Source organism: Periplaneta americana, chromosome 12 (assembly GCF_040183065.1).
Source record: "Periplaneta americana isolate PAMFEO1 chromosome 12, P.americana_PAMFEO1_priV1, whole genome shotgun sequence".
Lineage (NCBI taxonomy): Eukaryota > Metazoa > Arthropoda > Insecta > Blattodea > Blattidae > Periplaneta > Periplaneta americana.
In genome coordinates, this window is record NC_091128.1 from 147,220,658 (window position 1) to 147,241,334 (window position 20,677).

The window sequence follows — 20,677 nt, forward strand, 5'->3', positions numbered from 1 at the left end:
ATAGTTGAATAGGTGAATAGGTGAACAAGCAAATAAATAAATAAATCATAAATAAATAAATAAATAAGTGAAAAGTGAAAAAGTGAAAAAGCGAAAAAGCGAACAAGCGAACAAATAAATAAATAAACAAACAACAAACAGACAAATAAATAATTAGTTGAATAGGTGAATAGGTGAACAAGCAAATAAATAAATACACAAACAACAAATAAATTAATAAATTCATTTAATTAATTATATTTTATATTATTAGAAAAATATATGGCCATGAAAGTATCTTTGTGACATTGTGTGACACGCATTATTAATTTAAACACAAATGAACTTCACTTTTCAATTTTCAGCGGTAGATTAATGGAAACTCGGTGTGAATTAAGAGCATTTTCTTTCTATTTATAGGCGAAGAATTATTTGTTTCTTTGCATGGATCAACGTACATTGCTAAAGTACATTTTAACGAGGACCATATCTGGATGCAAGATACCTATACCGGTCTGTCTAGAGACCATACAATCACACTTTATAACAAGAGTGATCATATTATATCTTATAAATGGAAGAAATATTCATCCAGAGAAGTAGAAGAAGCACAATCAGAAAGGTATGTACAGTTGAATCGGCAGTTGCATAAACAACATCAGTCCAAAAAAGTAAATTTTACAGGCGAGACATAAAACAATTTTTGTCCTAATCTGTGAATGCGTGGGCGTCTTCAATTGGTGCAATATCAATCTTCCATACTGAACTACTACACAAGTGATACTTTTTATTGATATTTTTCTGCAATTTTTTACACTTTGTGGACTCATGTTGTTATTGCAAAATAGTATTTTTAAAGCAAAAATTGATATAAATGCATATTATCAATAGGGTTACCAGACGTCCGGATATAAACCGGACAAACTACTTTTTATTAACTTTGTCTAGGTGTCGCACTGAACTCTGTCCGAACGTCCATTTGTCCAGATTTAAAAGAAATTGCACTTTAATGAGTAATTAATTGCTTGATAATGTTATATTTTAATACGAAACTGTTTTTTAAGAAACACCATGATATTGCTTGCTAAAATAAATTAGAAGTCCGAATCATATGTTGCCCCTACAGCAAAGATGCGGGTTTAAAATTAGTTTTCTATTTCAGGATTGAAGATGTTTTCAAGGGTGTCCAAGACATTGAAACCAAGAGGTCAACAAAACTAGAAACTCTCGGTGTTGTAGATCCGGTGACTCATGATGTAGCGTATAACAGAATCTATGAAGATGAAATCAAAGCTCTAAGAAGTGAAGAATTTTTATTTTCGCATTGCGCCTTCTCTTTTCAACCAATGGTAAGAGAAGAATTCTTAATACATTACGGTTCCAAATTATGGAGAAGACAATGATGGTTTATTCAGAGAAAATTTTGGAGGTCTTCCATTGATGTCCATGTACAGAGATGTTATTATGACGTGATGCGAGAAAACGGCGGCTGACGATCAGATCCCTACGCGGTTTGCGATGCCCGGGCTGTTAGAGGTGCGACAGTCGCCATAAGGCATTCGCTATAGTCACAAGTCGTGTTACCAAAGTCTTGATTCTTCAAGTGTATAAAGTTAGTTACAAAGTTTACTGAAATTACTTCTTTCCAGCTATTGTCCTGTTATGAGTGTCTAGCATTAAAGCTAAGAATGTCACCGAGTGTACTAACGATGAGTGGACATGGTAGCCATTGGTAAAATTTCTAGGTTTCGTTAAGGAAGATCACAATATGATGAACACACATTTCGTTGTTCATTGCTAAATGTGCTTAAGTTGAGAATTAAATGTCAATCAGTAGCCGCGTTGACCGAGGCGAGTGGAGACGCAGACGTAATGTGAACTATCGCGATGTCGCTATACGAACGCAGGAGAAGTACAAGTGGCGCTCCGTGCTGCAGGACTCCACTGGCCTTGGTGGAGTAATAGCTACACGCGTACGAGCCAGTTCATATGAACACACTCTCGAACATGGTTGACACGTATCGCCAATCGGATCATTTAAAAAATAGAGGATCTTGTCCCCCAGAGTATCGAAGCTGTGGCAGACATGTTGTTCAAGACGCTAGAAGTACATCAAACTCTTTCCCATACAATAAACAAAGCATTTGACCCGGAAATGGATTCTAAGACTCGATGAATTGGTTGCAAATTTAACTTTAATCCTGGAATTATTATGCTGTACCGAAGTCTATATTAGCCTATGGTATTTTCATGCAGGAATTCTGTGTTACCAAATTAGGATGAAGGATGGATAGAATACAGAAAAATTCTCGCCGGCACTGGGACTCGAACCCGGGTTTTCAGCCCTACGTGCTGACTCTTTATCCACTATGAATTATAATTCACATCAATGTGATAGAAAATATGTATCGGTGAAGACATTTTCCGAGTTTTTAAAAGATTAAGTTTATTTAATATCACGCTTTAACATCTATGTCATAATATTATCACGTGTGTATGATATTTGGGTATGTCAATAGGCCATGAACTATTGTTGTGTTTCTGTTTCTATTTTCATATACAGATGGTAGTCAAATTTACATTTTATATTGAGACTGTATAGAAGAAGCATGAGGCGACCGGGTACCGGTACCTAAGATGATAGAGCAATTGGCTATGAGTGAAAGGTTCTGGGTTCAATCTCGAGTGGTGGCGGCGGCGGGAATTTTCTTGTTATTAAAACTTCAAGAACGCCCGTTGAGCCCATTCAGTCTCTTACAATATTTAACACCGGGTCTTTTCCGGTGCCGAGCTTTACATGAATGCCCTCATACGTCTTCTTTGCATGCAAATAGGATACCTTTGAAGGAAGAACATGAAGTGACAGCTCTGTTGGTTACGAAATGTAAATTAAATGTTTTGTGTTGTGTTGAATTTATTCACTGTTTACCTAAAACTAACATACTTTGCTATTATTACAGGAAGGAGAGCTGTGGCCACACAGTTCTTGTGATATGCTAGTAACTTTTCAACCACCAAATGCTATAAATTATAACGTTGAAGCTTTTTGCGAAGTTGATGGCATTGAAAATAGAATACCTGTTTCATTACATGGGCCGGGACGTGGACCTAGCATCAAGTTGAATATGGCCACGTTGAACATCAGCAATATTTTCATTTTCGGAGAACACACTTACGAGGTAAAACAATTTGTTCGTACGTGAGTGTGGGGTCTATACTGTTGTCGCTGTAAGAAAAATCCTAATGTAAACATAAGCACGTTGCTGTCATACCCGTGATTGGCTCCCAGTCGAAACACTCACATGACGCAAGAAAATATAGTTCGTATTTGGAAACCACAATCTTGTATTATTTGAAAATAAAAAATTGAATTCTAGTTGTTAAATACGATGAAACATTTAACTTAACTCATATGTAGAACGCTATATAAAAGAAAAGCTACTTTTATATTTTGTTATGTACTATGAACGCGGATGAATACCAACAGTAATACGGAGGTAGTCTGTTCTTGTAATAAGCTGGCGTCATTTGAGCTCGTAGTTGTTCACGTAAGCACGTGGTACTGAAGTATGGCTTCTGTATCCTCAACTGTCCACAGTGAAAATATGACTTAAAAATAATTTAATTGCATAGTAGTGAGGTTAGGCCTACTTGACGAGTAACGGGAAATGTTTAACATGAAACAGAATGTACAACAGTAGGCGGGAACACGTACTGAGAATCTATGGCGCCAAACAGCGGCCAATGAAGCCTCACTTCAGTCACGTGCTATTGTTTACATTAGGATTTTTCTTACAGCGAAAAGATTATAGTAAGTTCACTATTTAATTTTAATTACCAATGTTTCAAATAAGTTATTATTCAATTTACTATTGATTTATATGAGGGGCCTGATTTCAAAGACGGACATACGCCATTTTTATTGAAATTTAGTTAAGGATCGGTTCTTATAGTATTTTTCGCGCTCTTTCCAAATCTGTGGTTCGTTTATTTCAGAAACGATCATTTAAATGTTTTTGTGAACATTAAAGTAACTTATGTTGTTACTTTCATAATCGGATACCTCCATACATAGTTTTTTTCGAAATCGGATATGATCATGGTTGGCCAACTTGTGTTCTCAAACTGTGAACACAATCTCAGTCAGGTGGAAAGAACTCTGTACTAGCTTTGGTGTCTGTAGGCGATTCTTGAAAGACGTAAGTTCGCTCGAGTCTGCAGTAAGCGGCGGCCCGTTATGAGTGAAATACAGTAAAATCTGACCAGATCGTTTCTCTTTTATTCACGACTGAGAAAAAAACTATGCATTTTATATTATGTTCTACTACACTTTTTTACGTATAAATTTTAATATCAGAAGACATTTTACAAATAAACATGGCGAAAGTTCTGGATGGATCTGCAAGAGAGAAAGTTTTAGAAGAGCTTGGACTGTAACTCTACAGAATCAAAATGAAGCTTTGTAGCGCATCTCTCAATGTCAATGAACCAGAACGACAAACATATACAGTCGAATGGTAACCAAATATATCCCCAATCGTCCACGGCCTTAGAACAAGAAAAGAGTAAACGAATAATATAAAAAACAAGAATTTGTAATAAATTATAAACTTCGTAACTCCCAATCTAAAATAATTTAACCATAGGCCTACATGTAAAAATAACATACAAAGTATACAATTATGACTCTAGACCTATTATAACAAATAACAATGAACATTTTCATTTTATCAAAAGAAATACTCCTTTTATGTTCAGAAAAAAAAAACAATAATTGTACTCTGAAAATATTTGTTCTACGTCACAAGACGTTACTGGAGAAATACGAAATACGATACAGTATTTTTTACTGTCATCAGGTGAACAACTATTTTTGAATCTAATAGTGTATCTCGTATGTGACACATACTATTAAACCCATAATTATTTAAAAAAAAATCGTTTCTGTTGTAATGGCAGCTAGGAAGTTCGTATCGTAATTCCGATGTTGAACTTGGACTGTAACGCAACCAAATGCATAGCAGCACGAGACGTCAACATTTGGCGAAGAGTAATCGGGGGAAAATAAACGTGTTACAGACTCCTGTTTGCATAATTATTTAGTAACAGATGAGTTTACTTTTTTGGAATCATGCATAATATTAACACTACGTAAATAATATGTTCAACTGAGTAAGCAAGTTTTAATCCTGGTTGAGTGTAAGAGAAGGTCTTACGGCCTTAACTCTGCCAGGTTAAACAAAGCCATTATTATTATTATTATTATTATTATTATTATTATTATTATTATTATTATTATTATTATACAATAATAACATAATAGCTCACTTTGTTCAGAACTTAAAGTATTAATATAAATTGATAATATTCTTCAAATTATTCACGACTGTACACAGCTCCACAGAATGATACTATGCGTTGTTTATGTGAACATACTGTGTATAATCTGTAGCGAGGCGCGGTTGACATCTATACTCCTCACTGTACTCGACTGAAATCTACTGCTTTGGTACGAACTTCCTATTTATGGTGATGATAACTGAAATTTTATGAAACACGGAAAGATATAACAAGAGACTACAACATCTACATTTTATGACGCAGATGCTTTTTGTTTCAGATTTTTGCTGCGAATAAAGGTCATATTCCTGGAACATTGAAATTTGTTCCAAAAAATCTTCTGTTTGGTGGTACAATGACATGTAAACCATCAACTGTTTATTTGAATCCTGATGATGCCAAACCAATAGTCATTAAATTTTCCAGTAGTGTGCCAGGAGAATTTGTAGAGGATGTTGAATTTGTCATACTAGAGTCTTCACAAATGATCAAATTGACCTTTAAGTACGTAAAACTTATAATTTATTTAATGTAGTGCTAAGTTTCTATGTTTATCTTGTTAGTTCATATATTTACATACTTACTTACTGGCTTTTAAGGAACCCGGAGGTTCATTGCCGCCCTCACATAAGCCCGCCATTGGTCTCTATCTTGAGCAAGATTAATCCAGTCTTCAATTATTTTAATTTGTTTTAGACAAACGACAGACTTTTCGAACACAGTAAAGTGATTTCATAATAACTGACATTATTGTGACAGAAGTACCTAACCTATTATTCATGGTTAGAGGATATTTTTCATGCACTAATACATTTTTATTTTCTGTTAGGGGAAATGTTATGTGTCCTACTCTTCACTTCAATAAGAAATCACTGCAGTGGGGAACTGTTGCAATAGGTAAGCTAAGTGTTGAAGTTATTGAGATACTATTTTCATGATCAAGAGCAAGCATCGTAAAACATCACAAATTCATGACGCTATATAAATAGACCTACTACCCGCTACACACAAAGTGAAGTAGGGAGCATTTGTCGCAGTAAACTAAACAGCGGAGGCAGTTTGTGATCGTCCCTACCTTCCGTGTTTATAACAAAAAAATAACAAGCGAAAGAAGGAATGAATATCTTTTTAGGATTATATTATTTTCATCTGCATAATTTACTTTTTGACTACAATATTTCCATTCGGTAAGATCTCAAAATTAGGGGTTGCCTCATAAGTAGCCACTGCCAAGGCTGACATCTGTTAAGCGTGTCCTTTTTTATTTTAAAATGTTTAATTTTGAAAAAAATTGTTCACAAATATACGAGAACCGAACAGCGATTGTGGCAGCAAATGATCTAAGACGTGCATATTTAGAGGAGTCAACATTTTGAAATATGTCCGCCGAGTTAGCTCTGTGGTAGCGTGTCTGCCTCCAGACTAGTTCGATCCCCGACGGGGTCAGAAATTTTCATGTAAAATTTCTACCTCGGGACTAGGAGATATGGCGGTGCACAACTTCTAATCACTAAATTGTGCACCAATATGCCTGGGTTAAATCCCAAATCTCTCCGCAGTGCATATAAAGAGAAGACATTTGTCACTGTTGATAGTGATTCGTCCGTCGGACGGGGAAGTTAAGCCTGGCGGCCCCCATGGTGCTATTCGAAAGGGGTAGGCTACGTGCCGGTACCGAGTTTCCCCTTCTCCCTTCCTCACCTTAATCATCATCCTCACCCATTCCCTACGCAATACTTAACATACACTCACCCTAGTACACGACATAACTCTTCACAGATACACATCATGCATAACGTGGCCCGCCGAAGTGGTGTACAATTTGAAAATGGGTCACAGTCCTGCCATCTATCCGCAGTATGCGGAACCCGAATCACACAAAGTGAAGTGGGTAGGCATTAAACACACACACACACACACACACACACACATACAAATTAGAAGTCCAGCAATAAAAAGAAGACCAGGCCGATTAAAGGAAGAACAATATATTAGAGACAAAATGGTGGAATTTGTTTCTAAATCAATAAACAGGCTCTTATATGTAAAAACACTATCCCAAAAATTCTCCAAAAACATAGTTCCTAGTATCACTTACTTGGCTACTCTGAAGTTAAAGAAATTTTGATTAAGGTTTATACTGTACCTTGTACATGAGAACAAACATTTTAAACCATGCCTTAAGGAAGGAGCCGGCAATTTTGTAGTTTGCTGTCTCGAGTCACGAATATACCCGTCCCTACTTTAGGATAGTCCTAAGCGTGTATAGATTGGGAAGGAAAATGTTGATTTCTAACCAATACAGTACTGCTCTATTTTCAATCCAGGGCCGAACTAGTACTGTTAAGTTAATGACCGGAACGGAACTAGTATTGTTAATTTTTGACTCACGGACCGAACTAGTATTGTTAATTTTTTACTCACGGACCGAACTAGTATTGTTAATTCTTGACTTCGGACCGAACTAGTATTGTTAATTTTTGACTCACTGACCGAACTAGTATTGTTAATTCTTGACTCCGGACCGAACTAATATTGTTAATTCTTGACTCCGGATCGAACTAGTATTGTTAATTTTTGACCCCGGACCGAACTAGTATTGTTAATTTTTTACTCACTGACCGAACTAGTATTGTTAATTTTTTATTCACGGACCGAACTAGTATTGTTAATTCTTGACTCACGGACCGAACTAGTATTGTTAATTCTTGACTCACGGACCGAACTAGTATTGTTAATTCTTGACTCACGGACCGAACTAGTATTGTTAATTCTTGACTCACGGACCGAACTAGTATTGTTAATTCTTGACTCACTGACCGAACTAGTATTGTTAATTTTTGACTCACGGACCGAACTAGTATTGTTAATTCTTGACTCACGTACCGAACTAATATTGTTAATTCTTGACTTCGGACCGAACTAGTATTGTTAATTTTTGACTTACTGACCGAACTAGTATTGTTAATTCTTGACTCCGGACCGAACTAGTATTGTTAATTCTTGACTCCGGACCGAACTAGTATTGTTAATTCTTAACTCCTGACCGAACTAGTATTGTTAATTCTTGACTCCGGACCGAACTAGTACATATTTTTGATCATAGGATCGAACTAGTAAACTCCGAACCTTTAAGAGAATTGTGACTGATTGGTTTTCCTCATGTACTCTTCATATAGTGACGGTTTAACTATCGTCGCCGTTGTCCTTGTGACGGATTATTTTCTAAATATTTATCTAGCCTATATGTGAGAGGATACCGTTATTTTAACAAGATTCAGATTTAAGTGTAATAAGTATTTTAAATAAGAATTGGAATAGGCCTATATAAAATGTATTATTATTATTATTATTATTATTATTATTATTATTATTATTATTATTATTATCAACTGCCTTAATTACTGTAGTTTCTGATATTTTTTTTTTTTGCATAGGTGTCTCTTATAGTCATCATCTTATACTGAGTAATGACTCCACTGTGCCAGTGGCTTTCAGTATACGGGTGCTCCATGATGGCCATGAAGACGGCTTCACTTACAGAAACTTTGCAACTTACAAAATAAAGCCAGCCCTTCCAAACCATCCGAAGGAATTTAGAATTCATCCTGATAAGGGAACTGTGCCTGCGTTCAGTGAAATTAATCTAACGGTAAGAACTAAATTTTTATGAACCATAATAAATTTCCCATATGATATGCAGGTAGTGTGCAGATGAAGAATATAGATGCTTCATTTGTTTAATAGTGAGTAATATAAAAATTTACGTTGTTAAATGATACGTGCTTATTACGCTATATCAATTCTGATCCGTGAATTCCTCTGAATTACCGATGGTTTCAAAACTGTATTTAATATGTATAATATTTTTATAAATCTGGTAATTTTGTTTTGCACGTCAAGGTCATATGTAAATGATAACGAATATCCAAGGTAGTTAAAGTTGTTCACTCTTTGTAATAATTTGTTACTAAGGCATATTTTGTTGGGTATAGGATCTTTTCCTTTCAATGCAAATACTTTGGTTGTAGCTTATGAAATAAATCTTTCAACCAACGTGATACCGTGGAAACCAAAGGATGAAGCTGTAAAATATCTTGGAGTGCACTTAGATCGCCGTCTGTCATGGAAACATCACATCAACAACAAACTTAAATTGGCTTACTCAAGACTCGTTAAATTATATCCGCTCCTCAACAAGAAATCATCTCTAAAGCTACAAAATTGCATGCTACTTTACACATCTCTGTTACGACCTCTACTGCTTTATGCCTGTCCTGTCTGGGGAGGAGCTGCAATAAGTGAAATTAAACACATCCAGTCATTTCAAAATAAAGTCCTACGAATTTCACTCAATTCTCCTTGGTTTGTCCGTAACAGCCAACTACACAGAGAAACTGGTATTGACACAATGAAACAGTTTATTCATTCACAAGCTAAGAAGTTCTATAACAACCTAGAAAATGTTCCAGGCGCCATCCATTACTCTCTCGGAAGGAAGTCCACATTTCCCACCAGAATCAAGAGCCGACTTCCAATGGACCTCATATTATAATCAAAATTTATCATCACACCAACCTATGTAAATAATTATTTATTAACAATTTTTTTTGTTCATTGAGGAGCCAATCTAGGCTGCCCTCAATTCAGTGTCACATATTGTATTTATATTTTCTAGAAATGATCTGTATAGAGCTAAATGCGCTGATCGATCAATAAATTGTTAAAAAAAAAAAGCTTATGAAAATTCCATATCATAATTTTTGGTTATTTTCTCTAAATTATGTAGTAATATTTGGAGGCCATCTTCGCAGTTAGCAAAGAATACTTGGTCGTCTGCATACAACATAGTGTCTAAATTGAGTCTTTGTGTGATTGGTACATTGGCATGAGGTAGCTGTCTCCATTCTTTAATTACGGTGTTCATGTAAATTGTGAATAACAAAGAGGATAGTCCACAACTTTATTGGACTCCTCAGTTAATTGCTTTCCAGACTGAGTGATTTTTGTTTATTTTAAATTATAAATTAATTATTGTAATTATAAAAATTTTCCTTCGCCTTTGGTCTTCCTTTCATAGACAAAATCAGGAAAGTTCGACAGGGCCACCATGTATATTCTTATCTTCATAGGATGCTAACTATGTTTCTATTAAATTTGTTCACAGGTACAATTGGTACCTAACATTGCGCGAGATTGGTCAACAGCAATTATAGTAGATATGTGGGAATCTAAGTCTGAATCCGTTTCACTTCCAATGACATATGTTGCTCGAAGTGCCACGATAATCTGTGAACCAAATGAAGTCAACATTCATTTCTGTTTCATCAATTACCCCTACAATAGGACTGTCACTTTGAAAAACATTTCCAAAATACCTGGTTTCTATCATATTGTACCACAGAAAGTAAGTTGAACTTCGCTACATTCATTTACTTTATGTATCTACTTCAGACTTTTTGTTTAATTTGAAATGCTAAATTAGAATTATTATTTATCACCAGACATAAGTTGAGTAGAAGAGAAAACCTCACGGCCGTAACTCTGCCAGAAAAAGTAAAACATTATTATTATTATTATTATTATTATTATTATTATTATTATTATTATTATTATTATCATTGAAGCTTTATGCAAAATATTAATGTTTCAGGTTACGTCTACTTCAACAATAATTTTATCAACATCTGCAACACAAGGTGTTCTTGAAGCTGGCGAAAATGTTGATATTCCATTGACTATAATGACAAATAAAATAGGAAAACAGAGCATAAAAATGTAGTAAGTTTCAAATTTATTCAAAATTAACATTTTTGTGCATGTGAGGTTTAGCGGTAGATGATTGAAATCGCATGTTCTTCTTTGATATTGAAATTATTAATTGAACACTTTAGTCTTTATGCAAGACTATCTCAATTGGGCCGATAAACTTTGGGATCACGTAGAGAACTTATTTTTGGATATTTATTTATTTATTTATTTATTTATTTATTTATTTATTTAATTTGATTTATTTATTTTATTTATTTAATTTATTTATTTAATTAATTTTATTTATTTAATTTATTTGTTTAATTAATTAATTAATTTAATTTATTTATTTAATTATTTATTTATTTAATTTAGTTTATTTATTTATTTTATTTTATTTATTTAATTAATTTATTTTTATTTATTTATTTATTCATTCATTCATTTTTTATAAAGGTACCGACGGTCAGTGAGGTTCCGTTTCAGCGCAACAGGGTATCATATTATTTCATTATTTCTACATCTTGATTACACAACTTTTAACACTATATCACTTCGGAATATGTATTATATGTCTTTCCCGTATTAAATTCTATCGTACCTGGTTAACATGTTTCGGGCTTGTATGAGCCTTCTTCAGAACTCAAAGAAGGCCCATACAAGGCCGAAACATGTTGACCAGATACGATAGAATTTAACACGGGAAAGATATATAATACGTATTCCGAAGTAATTATTTCTGTTGATAGATTTGACAGGAAGGGTGGTATTCATAGACATTTCGCAGCACGCGCTACGAGCGTACTAAGCTAGCCCCGGCTATCCACTGGTTACTAGTACAGAATTCAAATCATATCCTATCGCTAACACTGGTTTATGAGTACGAAAAACGCTGATAATCCACCGAAAGCCCGCGCTAAAAATGTCTATGAATACGGCCCAAAGGGATTAAAGTAATAATTTATTTAAAAATTAATGATCTGCGATCGCAATGTCTATTATCAATCCTGGAAAATTTAGTATGATGAGAAACTCGTCAGTTTGGAAATAGTTTCTAAGTTAAATTCTTTGAGCCCCACAAACAGACAATGCCACTTGCTCATCATGCCACCTGCAAGTCCACTAACAAGTAGACTACTTCTATTCGATATGTTCCATTATCTTCTGGCTTAGTAGCGTCATGAGTGATGTCTTATTGGTGTAAGTTATAAGGTTCAAACCTATCTTCGGCCTTGTGTTACATATGCGATTACTATTACTAATTCTACTTCTAAAAATTTAAATTATGGTTTATTTAAGGGGAGAGGATGGTATTTTTTGGTGAAAAATGAGAAATTAAAAAAAAAAAATCTTTAAAATGCTCTGTGATATGTGTGGAATGCATAGCATAATATTTTGTGGGTATTTGTGACCTTATCAGATGTTGAGACGCCATTTTTTAACTTCCTGCGTTATGGATTTTTAAATCACTCGAACCCTTTTATTGTTGTTTCCGGTAAATTGAATTTTCAAAAATTTTTTTTCTTTAAAATACTCTTTGATATGTGTGGAATGCATTGCATAACATTTCGTGGATATTTGTGCCCCTATCGGATGTTGAGACGCCATTTTTAAACTTCCTGCGCTATGGATTTTAAATCACTGGCCCCCTGTTATTGGTTTACGGTAACTTCATTTTTTTTATACATTGCCAGACAAAAATGGATATAATTTCTGAACTATTAAAGATACATGCATGAAATTTAGAACACACATTCTTTAGACTATTCGGAAACGTTTCTCTGTAACAGAATATTGTTAATTGATTTCGGTTTAAAACTACGTCCGCTTGTTTGCAAGAAAAGAATTTAGAAAGTGTTATTAAATTTTAATTGTTTATTTTACAAACGTAGGGACTAATATCAAAATTCTGTTACAGACAGTTTGTAGAGCATGCTTTTGCAAGTACATTGCAAAAAACGGGATGAATCTACCTTTAAAAACGGTTTAGATATATCTATTTTAGTAAAATCCTGCATTGGGTATATTTTTTTTCAAATCTGGGCCCCCAAATATTTTTTTTCAAAATATTTATTTTTGGTTGAGTTTCTACAGGTATGAGCTCTCTACATACAAAAAAATTAATATTTTACACCAAATAGGAAAAAAGTTTTAAGAAATGCTGTCCTCTCCCCTTAACGACGCTTTCAACTGCTTTCAGCGTCGCCGTATATAAGGGAAGATAAACAGTATTTGAAGTGCATATATGGATTCCTGGGTCTATCTAAAGAAGCAAGACAAAATAAAAAAGATTGTTGCTATAATCCTCTTTATGAGGCTATCCGAATAGAACACCACTTTTTCAGATAACACGCCTATGACAACATTAATGTAATACATTAGAATATAAGTAGGCTACTGTAGTGATTAAATTTCGTTTTTAACCATTTTTAAATGACATTTTTTTTTTCAGTTTATTGGTGATGGGTATTCCAGATTTAGTACCATGTTGCACATTGAATTGTAATGGTGAAGGACCTATATTATCAGTGAGCTCGTCCTATCTAGAATGGGGAGAAACACTTCTTCTTCATGAAGTAACCAAAGAATTGAGACTGTCTAACGACTCACCTATACCAGCACCATTTCGCTGCATTATTGTAAGTGGCTTATAAATTCTTTTGAATCCTGAACTAGATGCTCATCTATACTAATAATAAATCTGTAGCCGAAATTTTTCTGGTAATTTTCGATTTTCCAAAAAAATTGGTCCTAACATATATAATTAACCACCCTGAAACCGAAAATCGCTTTTTTGACATTTTTGTTTGTATGTCTGTCTGTCTGTCTGTGTGTTTGTTACCTTTTCACGCGATAATGGCTGAACGGATTTCGATGAAAATTGGAATATAAATTAAGTTCGTTGTAACTTAGATTATAGGATATATGCCATTCAAAATACATTATTTAGAAGGGGGGTTATAAGGAGACCTGAATTAAATAAATCGAAATATCTCGCTTATTATTGATTTTTATAAAAAATTTTACATAACAAAACTTTCTTTAAAAATCATTTCCGATAAGTTTTATTCTTTGACAAATTTTGATAGGATTGATATTTAATGAGATAAATGAGTTTTAAAATTAAAATAACTGCCATCAAATGCGGTATAATGAAATAAAAATCAAATGACTTCGTCTATAAGGGGCCTTGGTCAACAACAATCGAAAGCTATGAATCATAGCCTACAGAAAATGTTTCTGTGTTTGTAAGAAGCAATATCGGAAGCTAAATTAACCGATTTGTATAATTAATCATTATTTCACCATTGGAAAGTGTAGTTTCTCTGTATGGACATAATGCTATAATGTTATTACAGTAACTTCTGAGTGAATTGAGGACAGGTAAGATTAAAATAGCTTCTTATGCACAGAAAACTTGATAGGCTATTCTGTGTATTCGTTTCCTGTATTTCTTAAAATAATATTTATCTCAGAGAATTAACGAACAACGAGAGTGTATTGATTTAGTATGCAGTAATAATATTTTAGCTTACCATTTCATTATTTTATAATCCAAATTTTAACTATGCTCAATTGAATCGAGTTAAAATACATAAAATACATATGCATTAAATGCAATGCAAAAAATTTGTGTAATGAGCCAAGCAGATTATGTTGCCCTGTTGTAAAATAAAATTTATTCCTCCTGAGATTCAAGAGCCCCCATAACAAATTGAAAACTTACTTATCGGGGTACATCCGTTATCAACACACTTTTTATATAATATAATATAATATAATATAATATAATATAATATAATATAATATAATATAATATAATATAATATAATATAATATAATATAATATAATATAATATAATTTAAGTTATTTGAAGGGTTCAGAACCATAGTGGGCCAAGCGCCATTTACTGAATACGTAGAAAACAAGAGTTAAAATTAAGTTATTACCATAATTCAATGGAAACATATAACAAGTAAAATAAAGTATACACATTAAATCTAAATGATGTCAATGTTCATTGAACTATGGATGCATGTAATAAAAATTAAGAAACATGTTAAAGGAATTGTCATTGCACCAAATGAGTGCTCTCTGGACCAAAATGATTCCATTTTAATTATTTAAATATAATTTAAATTAAGTAACATATTAAACGATTTATCCTTCTATCAAACACGAATATTCCCTGGATCAAATGTCCTATTTTAATTATGTAATTACTTTATATTTATTTCTAACGGGTGCAGCGGAGCGCACGGGTACGGCTAGTTAAGTATAATAATGTGCGCGTGACTTCTATAGTTGAACGAACTAGAAGATTTAAGAGGTACTTTCTTTCATTAATTGCTGTTTGATCCCCCCTCTGTAGGAATTTGTGTGTTTAAGTTACTTGGTGAATGTACAGTCTCGAAATAAAGACTTGTGTCTGTAGATTCGAATAGCCCACTAAGCGGCACAGCAAAATATTGACTACAATGATTTAATTAAACGTCTAATCTTCATGGATTTCCTCAAAGCAATTTTATTAATGAACTAGTCATACCCGTGCGATTCGCTGCACTTGTTAGAAATATTATTGACTTAAATCTAAATACAGTTTTGTAATTACTTAGTGAATAATAGCCTTTTATACAGGGCATATCAAAAGTCCGGTAACACTTTCAATATTTTATTACACAAAAACTACTAATGATAGCACTTTCAAACACACGTCAGTTTAAAGTCAAATTCTCAAAGTTCTGTTTACACCTTACAGAGATTCAATATGTGAACCACGAGTGACTCGGTAGATGTCCAAACGATAATCAAACTCTTCCCATACCCTTTTCAACATATCCTCTGTGACCGTGCGGCAGCTTCTCGAATTCTGGTTTTTAGTTCCTCTAAATCACGTGGCAAAGGCGGTACAAACACACGGTCCTTTAGCTACCCCCATAGAAAAAAGTCACATGGAGTCATATCGGGTGCCCTTGGTGGCCATGTCATGAAACATCTGTCCCTTACTCCAGCACGTCCTATCCAACGATGAGACATCTCCGTATTCAGGTAAGCACGAACTGCATTGTGGAAATGTGGCGGAGCCCCATATTGCTGAAAGATGAAATCGTCATCGAGATCTTGTCTAAGTTGAGGCACCAACCATTGCTCCAACATGTCCAGATATGAATGTCCAGTCACAGTAGCCTCAATGAAGAAGAAAGGTCCGTACAGTTTTCGTTGTCACAACGCGCAGAAAACATTCACCTTTGGTTAATCACGCTCATGTTCAATGATTCTGTGAGGTTTCTGTGTACCCCAAACACGACAGTTGTGCTTGTTAATTTTCCCAGTCGTATGGAATGTCGCTTCGTCGCTGAAAATTAAGCGGCTGAATAAGTCATCGTCGTCTGCTGCCTGTTGTTGTAGCTGGCAAGAAAACTAGTCTGAGATGTCTGATCATATGTCTGTATGTTGTAAGTCGTTTGCTCCTGAATCATTTTGAAAGTTAGATTAAAAAATATGAACTTAACTGTTATTAGCCTATCATGCAATATTTTCTGGAATTGTTCAGTCAATTATACTTTTAAGATTGATACTATATTAGACCTAATAGACAATTGGTCAGCGTCTGAAATAAAATATACTGAGAGCTCCTCCTCTCAGATGGAAGAAAGTTCCAATTAAATGATAAACCTATGCTTGAACTTTAAATGATGACATAGAATTAACTTTATGTATTTCTTTTGCACCAAACGATGGCACTTGAAATAAGGTGTTGTACTGTCTTATATTATTTAAAAAGTGTATTGATAACGGATGTACTCCGATAAGTAAGTTTTTAATTGGTTGTGGTGGCTCTTGAATCTCAGGAGGAACAACTTTTACAACAGCCCAGCATAATCCGTTTGGCTCGTTACTCCATTTTTTTGTATTACATTTATTGCATAGTTTATTCATTTTATCTCTTTTAACACAATTCATATGAGCATAGTCAATATTTAGATCATAAAGGAATGCTAAGCTAACGTAGGCCTACTATTACTGCATACCGAATCAATAACACTCTCGTTCGTCAATTTTACTCTCTGAGAACGTTCAGCACTGTTTCCTCTTTCTCAAGCTGGTAAGTTCGAACTCTGTTATCGACAAGTCGATCAAAGTGTTCGATGAAATGATTGCGTTGTTAGTTCGTAAACGAATCTCCCGTTCTTCCTCACTCTTATTAAATCTCCGAATTTTGTTTTGTCCTGAGTCAGAAGTGTTACGGTATAGCTGAGTCTTTTGTTTTGTCATTTTGAAGTATGTACTATATGAAAACAATAGGCCTATCTACCTAACGTTAACGTATAAAACTTTTTCAGAGAATACTACCCGAAATTATCAATGTGCAATTTATATTTATCCACTAAATTGAACAAAGCACAAATCTAATTCAAAGCCCCACACGCACTATCGCCTCTCTAGGAGGCAGCGGAGCCTGTATGCTGTCTGCCATGATTCTCAGTAAAGTAGGGCACGTTGCGCAGTGTCATCTGCAGGGACATCATTTTATTTTACTTCAATTTTTATTGTACCTGAGTTTTTTTAATGTACTTCACTCCCACCCCTTCTACTAATGAAGTTCAACCGTCCTCCACACAGATCCAAGACCGCATATACAGTCATAGTAGCCTTACGGTCATAGTATACAGTACGTTCCAAAAAATATGTTCTCGTTTTCCAGTGACGAAAGAGCTTTCAATATTTCATCATTTTCCATTTGCCTACGTCGCATCCCGGTTCCCCCACCTGCTTCTATTCGCCTCTCTGTAATTGCTAGTGGCTGGGCTGTCTTAGTTCTTTTCTGAGAACATTAATTTCTGTTAGGAATTGGACGTCTACGTAATATTATACCCATACAATTGTTTAAAATAACTTAAATAAAAGGGCCTCGTTAAGTAATTAACTGTCACGTAATTTCCTCCCTTTCTACGATCCTGCGACATAACCACTTGGACGGACAGTAGATAGCATGTCTGAGTAATTTTGTCTTTTCGGATCGGGCAGAAGTGAAGATTGAATTTACAGTACGTAAGGTCTCTTTTATAGAGTAGGTACAGAATTATTTCAACATGAGTTACTGATACAAAGTACGAACCTGGTAATTGGAATTACGTACAATAGTCTATAGTGCGATAATATGCACATTACAACTGAAGCCTGTATCGAAATGAACGGCCACCATTTTCAAAAATGTGTTTAATTATCCATATTATAATTATTTTTCAATTTAACTTCTTTCTCTATAGTCTATGCTAATATGCTGTAGACAGTATGACATACACTGCATAATAAAGACATCCGCATGGAAAGCTCAGTTCGTGAGTAAAAACACTCATTGTTAATACTGTACTGTATTTTGATTAAACAAAAACCTAATGAAAATGATCAAACTCAAAATCGCGATATTTCCTAGTTTACGTAAATGGATGAACTACTTTTCTTTCCTCTTATACGTAGTAAAGTGATTTGTTTGTATATTACGCCAGTATCATCGAACTCCAGTCATGGAAGGGGGTAGCAAACGGTGTTTCCGGGTCTTAATCGTTGATCCAAAGGTATAGGCAGGTTAATATTAGAAATGTTAGTAAAAATAAAATGATGTCCTTGTAGTATTCTAGTATATAAAACATTCAAAATGAGACACATAATTTATTAATGTCCAACCTACACTACAAAATAATGTGCAACTTTGATATCCCCAATACCACACACGGGAGAAGAAAACGTACTTAAATATTTGAAAATAACCTGAAAATTATAACACATCACTCTAGAGACACGCTATGATCACTGAGAAAATTATATAATTAATCGGTAACATTTCTGTTTAGTGCACAACACTCCATAGTGAATAATAAGCAAAGTAACATATTTGGCATGACCTGTGGCTTGTGAGCCATCCAAAGCCCCGACTTCCATCCCACTGTGTACGAGTCCTTATGTGCTCGATAACTATGGCCTACAATTAACAATACAGCTCTCAGACTCATTACTGGTGGAATCAAAACAACGCCAATAGATTCTATGAGATTCCACACTAATATTAACAGCATCAAAATGACAATAGAAGAAAAAGCACTGATTCAATATGAAAAACTTATCAGATTACCAGGAAACAATTTTCATTCATACAGTCCTCTCTGTAGATTGAAAACTCAAAAAAGTTTCATATCCATGGTTCAAGAATTAAAACAGAAAATCAATAACCCGAATTTAAAAGAAAACTTACAAATTAAACCAAACCCTTTAACTCTATTAAATATAGAATATAATCTAAATTTAACAGAAGAAATACTGAAATCAGAAGTAAACACTGAAATAATGAAACAATTGTCTTTAGAGACAATTAATATTAGGTACCCTCCACAAAACTGGCTTCATTTATACACTGACGGATCCTTGATCTCCAGAGAACAAGGTGCCGGTGCAGGTGTTACGTGCTGTCTCTTCTCACTTTATAGATCTCTTATATAGGCTACGGAACAACAAGTTTTGATGGTGAAATCGTTGCAATAAGTGAAAGTCTCAGGAATCTTCTATGCCACATCAATAAATTTAAGAATGCAGTTATATTGTCAGACTCCAAAGCAGCTATTCTATAAATAGTCTCTAAACACACACCTTCATCTCAAACAGCAGAAATAACTAAAATGCTCTCTCAATTAATATCACTCAATAAAATAATTGTATTCCAATGGATACCATCCCATTGTGGAATCCTGGGAAACGAGAATGCGGATGCATTAGCAAAGAAGGGCAGCACTGCTACTTACAGACCTGTTACTAAATCTACATATTACTCTGTGAAAAGATTTATTAAATCTACATACTTAGACTTCAACAAACAAAATTTGATAACACAATCACAAGGGAAAGAATGGAACTCTCTGCATCATAATCCACAGTTGATTCCCGATTTACCACGCAAATCGTCTGTAGCTGCATTTAGATTGGCAACAGGACATTATTGTTTGGCCAAACACCTGCATAGAATTGGAATATATCAGTCCCCTAACTGCCCATTGTGTAACTCAAACCAAGAAATGGATTCGGAACACCTCAAAATCTGTGCTTCAGTGGCTGACCATGATAATATCTTTGAAAAATATTGGAGTGCAAGAGGTCAAATGACTTTATTGCCAAACGCCTGGCATTAGAAAACAATAATAACACCATTTTTCTAAATTAATCTTGAATGCATCCTTTAATAAATCACTTCAAATTAATGCCAATATAGAGTGGATTGTGTACAAAATTTTTATGACTCTGATTTTAAAAGAATTAATGAAAATGTTTAAGACTCTATTGTTGAGATGTATTTTCAAAAGCTAATGGAATTTTATTTTATTTTATCGTTAACCTTAATACAATATGGATTGTCTTTATATGAACTGTGGAAAATATATGGAAATTAATTAAAATATTTACTAAACTCTGAAATATGGAGAAATAAGGAAAAGAAAAATAGCATTTTTCAACACTACACATTGTGAAACATAAAGATAATACAAAATATAGTTTATATTATCTTTATTAGTAAATATGTATTTACATAGAAATCCTTTCCCTGATCATCAACAT

General features: G+C 34.1%; 1 protein-coding gene across 1 annotated transcript; it reads left to right on the forward strand.

Annotated features, from left to right (window-relative positions):
* Nucleotides 1-410: 410 nt before the first annotated feature.
* Nucleotides 411-9,037, forward strand: LOC138709985 (hydrocephalus-inducing protein-like). Its single transcript, XM_069840665.1, has 7 exons — nt 411-601; nt 1,142-1,328; nt 2,940-3,158; nt 5,600-5,823; nt 6,149-6,216; nt 8,757-8,971; nt 9,023-9,037. The coding sequence occupies exons 1-7, from the start codon at nt 474-476 to the stop codon at nt 9,035-9,037; spliced, it is 1,056 nt and encodes a 351-aa protein (XP_069696766.1). The 5' UTR covers nt 411-473.
* Nucleotides 9,038-20,677: the final 11,640 nt, after the last annotated feature.